General features: G+C 55.3%; 1 protein-coding gene across 1 annotated transcript; it reads right to left on the minus strand.

Annotated features, from left to right (window-relative positions):
* Positions 1-599: 599 nt before the first annotated feature.
* Foxb1 (forkhead box B1) lies at positions 600-3,193 on the minus strand. The gene is made up of 2 exons (XM_047540518.1): positions 2,844-3,193; positions 600-2,479 (listed from the first exon to the last, which is right to left on the minus strand). The coding sequence occupies exon 2, from the start codon at positions 2,420-2,422 to the stop codon at positions 1,445-1,447; it is 978 nt and encodes a 325-aa protein (XP_047396474.1). The 5' UTR covers positions 2,423-2,479; positions 2,844-3,193; the 3' UTR covers positions 600-1,444.
* Between the last annotated feature and the right edge of the window lie 720 nt (positions 3,194-3,913).

Below are 3,913 nucleotides of genomic sequence, written 5' to 3' on the forward strand. Positions count from 1 at the left end.
ATATTTAAAATGCCATGCTAATTCTGTACAGGAAGGAAGAAAAATGAAAGGTAAAAATTTTACAGCTCTGATGCCACTACAATTTTTTTCTTTTAACTTAAGCAGGTCACACCAGAACAACAGTTCGTTTTCCAGCAAATTACCTAAGACTCTAAAGGAGTATAGCAAACAAAAGTGCATTTTACACAGTGTATAATCATTCCTATTCACAACTATTTACATCTCTTTGCAGCCCTTTAGCTTCGTGGAAAAGTTCTTGTCACAAACAGAAAGACTTGTCCAGGGGAATACTATCTGTTGACATCCCCTTCTGGTTACCAGTCAGCTTATCTAAGTTCTTCCAGGGTTGCCCTTGGTGCTGTCTTAGTTTGGGATCATTTCATTTTCTTTCTCTCTTTCCGTTTCTCTCTCTCTCTCTCTCTCTCTCTCTCTCTCTCTCTCTCTCTCTCTCTCTCTCTCTCCCTCCCTCCCTCTCCAATAAAATAAATAGCTAAAAAGTTCTCTTAGTAAGAAAGTTAACATCCCAATTAACTTTCCCATCCCCCTTTCCCTCCCCTAAACCTGCCCTGAAATGAACAGTAAACATTCACATTACAACAGGTACTTGTAAAGTAGGCTTTGCCCACTCGCCCGCCTAAGCAAGGCAGATTCAAGTTCACTGTTTACATTTTACCGGGAGCTTTGTAAACAATACAACGTTACTTTTATTTTTATTTTGCTTGTGTTAAGGACAAGCGTCCCTTTATCAACTTAGCAGCCTTTGCCAGCGCCCGGAGCCTCCGGCAGGAAACAGAACTCAAAACAAAACAAAACAAATCTCTGCAGAAGCCGGGGAGGCAGGGCCGCAGCCCAGAGAAGCTGTGGTCCTCCCATTCCCTGCCTGGTGGGCGGAGGTGAATAGGGTAGGAAGATTAGTGGCTCCTTTTCGCTGCAGATTTCCAAGACCTCAGGAGATTCGACCCTCCGCTGTGTGGCTGCAGCCCTGCGAGGGGATCTGTTCCAGAAAACCTTCAAGGCAGTTTCTCTAGTCTTAATATTGCGTCTAGAGTCTAATGTTCAGCGGATTGGAGCCTAGGGGAACGCTCTTTTTTCTCGGCGAAGGCGGGTGGCAGGATTTCCCCCTGCCAATTAAATGGGATGGGGGTCGGGGCCTTGGAGCGGGCGGCTTGACTCAGGTAGTCTCTGCTTTCCCCTGTTGTAGGGGCGAAGACGACTCCCACGCACCTTCCCGCAAGTTTGTGTTTTGTCTCCTGGGTCCAAAACAAAGTTCTCTTGGGGGTGGGGGGCGGAGAGAGAGAGAGAGAGAAAAAGAGAGAGACAGGGTTGGCCAAGGTAAAACGGACCAGAGAGGATAACTGTCCTAGGTTGGAGAGGGCAGAACTGGGAGCTGGGGAAGGTGTGAGTTGATGGGGAGGTGAACGAAGTGGATTCCGGTTTCCGCGTGTCAGTGAACCGCCACCGAGTGCAAGGCGGAGGCCGGGCTGGTAAGCGTTTCGCTGGGGGTGGCAGGGCTACTTTGGCTGGTGGCTGTTTGCGAGGAAGTGGGGCTGAGCGAGGGCGGCGAGTTCGACAGCAAGGTGGGGATGGGCGCAGGCAGTGCCGGCAGTGCAGGCACCGCGGCCGGCGTGGGTTTGATGGGCACGGGAATGGCTGGCAGCGTCTGGCCTGCTGCATGGCACAGAGGCTTCAGAGGCACTCCGTAGGCGCTGTAGTCGCCACTTGCCATGGAGATGGGGGTGGTCGAGTCGATCATACCCGCAGAGCCGTACACGTGTGGCCAGCCAGTGCCCAGAGAGCTGCCCATGGTAGTCAACTGGTTGGGGAGCGGGTAGGCAGCGGGCACCGGCTGCATAGCGGAGAAGGCCAGCCCCCCAGGCATCTTGTATTCCCGCGCGATGATGTTCTCGATGGCGAAGGGGTGCTTGAAGCCTGAGGGCTGCGCCACACCGCCCAGGTTGTAAGCAGCAGCGGGCATCTGCGGCAGGTGTGTGCCGGAGGCAGCAAGCGCACTGAGTCGGAGCTTGGCCTGCTGCTGCAGGTACTGAGCCGCGTCGGCCGGCTTGCTGGGCGCCAGGTGGTCGGACTTGAGCACTTTGAAGCGCTTGCGGCGCCGCAAAAAGCTGCCATTCTCGAACATGTCCCCGCAGCTAGGGTGCAGGGCCCAGAAGCTGCCCTTGCCGGGCTGATCCGGTCGCCTAGGGATCTTGATGAAGCAGTCGTTGAACGAAAGGTTGTGGCGCAGGCTGTTCTGCCAGCGCTGCGTGTTCTCCCGGTAGTAGGGGAAGCGGTCCATGATGAACTTGTAGATCTCGCTCAGCGGCAGCATCTTCTCTGGCGAGCTTTGGATGGCCATGGCGGTCAGCGAGATATAGGAGTAGGGCGGTTTCTGGTCGCTGTACGTGTTGCGACCCGGCCGAGGCATCTTCTCGTTCGCCCTCTTCTTGTTCTGGGTCCGCGCGGGCCGGCGGACTACTCGGATCTGGGAAAAGGGAAGGAAATGGAGGGGAGGAGTAGCTTGGAAGTACAGGTTCCGCGAGGTCACCCAGGCCGAGTAACAGATTTCGGGGTGGCGGGTAGATGCCGCACCTCTGGATCAGCCAGCGTTCGCGCTTTTCCGCTAGTAACTTTGCGCACTAAGCTGGACCCGGCCAGGGGACGCGGGAGGGGAAACCGACTAGTGGTGCGTGGGTAGCAGGAAAGTAAAGTGGAACCTGGAGCAAGGACAGCGCACAGAACTGGACCTAACCAGGGGACGCGGAAGGGGAAGCCGGCGAGTGGCGAGAGGGTAGCAAGTGGGACCTGGAGGAAAGACAGGATCAGGGACTCAACAGAGGGCTGCTCACCTTAAAGTTGCTTCAAGTTGCGCGTCCGCATCCGGGATTGCGCCGCTTGTCGCAGCGTCGCTCCCGGCGCGCAGCCCAAGCGCGGCGTCCTGGTTGGATTGAACTCTACGCGAACCTGGGCTCTTGAGCTCAACCCTGCAGCACCCCGCGCTGCCGTGTCCGCGGCGCTCCGGGCCCGTGCTTCCTGCGGGCGGCGGAGCTCGGCTGCGGAGTCCGGACGCCGACGTTAGCAAAGGCGTCCTCGGGGCTCCGGAGGGCGCTGCTGTGGGCTCTGCGGCTGGGTTGAGCTAGGTGGCTGCCTCCATGTCCTCCCTCGAACCATCTGATAGTTTTAAGCGGTGACAGGAGCAGAAAAGACCCCTGTAGCGGCGCTTCATTAATGTGCCACTTCTTAGCTATCATATGACAATCGCCTTGGGAGGAGGAGGAAGGGGGGGAGTGGGGGCTGCAGAGGGAGGGGACTGAGTGAGACGGGAGAGCCTGACCAGCCCGGGTTTCTTTCACACCTATTTACATGGACACCTTGGCCAATAGAAATCACTTCCAGCTCAGGACTGGGAGACGGGGAAGAGCCGCGGCCACTGGCGGTGAGCCGGACGCGCCGGCGGTGTGCGCGGTGTGAAGGTATGAGGAGGCAGCGGCCGCGGACCAGGGAGCCAGGCGACCACTCACGTTCACAGATGGAGCTGCGGCGCAGATGATGTTTGACATGGAAATTGCTTGGCTGGGGTATTCTGTTTCCTCTGCATTGTATGGGGTTTGTATTGTTATCTAACTTCAGGCATGGCTTTGCTCTAAGTCGACCTTTTTCCTTCGCTGGGCACCCGGGGTTGGTTGCGTTGGTTATTATAATGAAAACATACCCCCAGTCCTCCAAGAGGCAGGTCGAAGTTTGATTTGACCTTGCTAAGCTGCTACTTCAGTTCTGCACAGTTGGGTGTGTAGCTTTTAAAAAGTGGTGGGGTTTAAAATACAAAATGTAATCGGACAGCCCCGCGTAAGCCCATTTTGAATCTATGAATCTAAAAGTATTGACCAATTTTATTTTTTAAACATGATATGTCTAGACA

This window comes from Sciurus carolinensis, chromosome 2 (genome assembly GCF_902686445.1).
Source record: "Sciurus carolinensis chromosome 2, mSciCar1.2, whole genome shotgun sequence".
NCBI lineage: Eukaryota > Metazoa > Chordata > Mammalia > Rodentia > Sciuridae > Sciurus > Sciurus carolinensis.

Bases quoted from the DNA above. Each gene is read 5' to 3' on its own strand.
- Foxb1 (XM_047540518.1), bottom strand. From the start codon at position 2,422: ATGCCTCGGCCGGGTCGCAACACGTACAGCGACCAGAAACCGCCCTAC.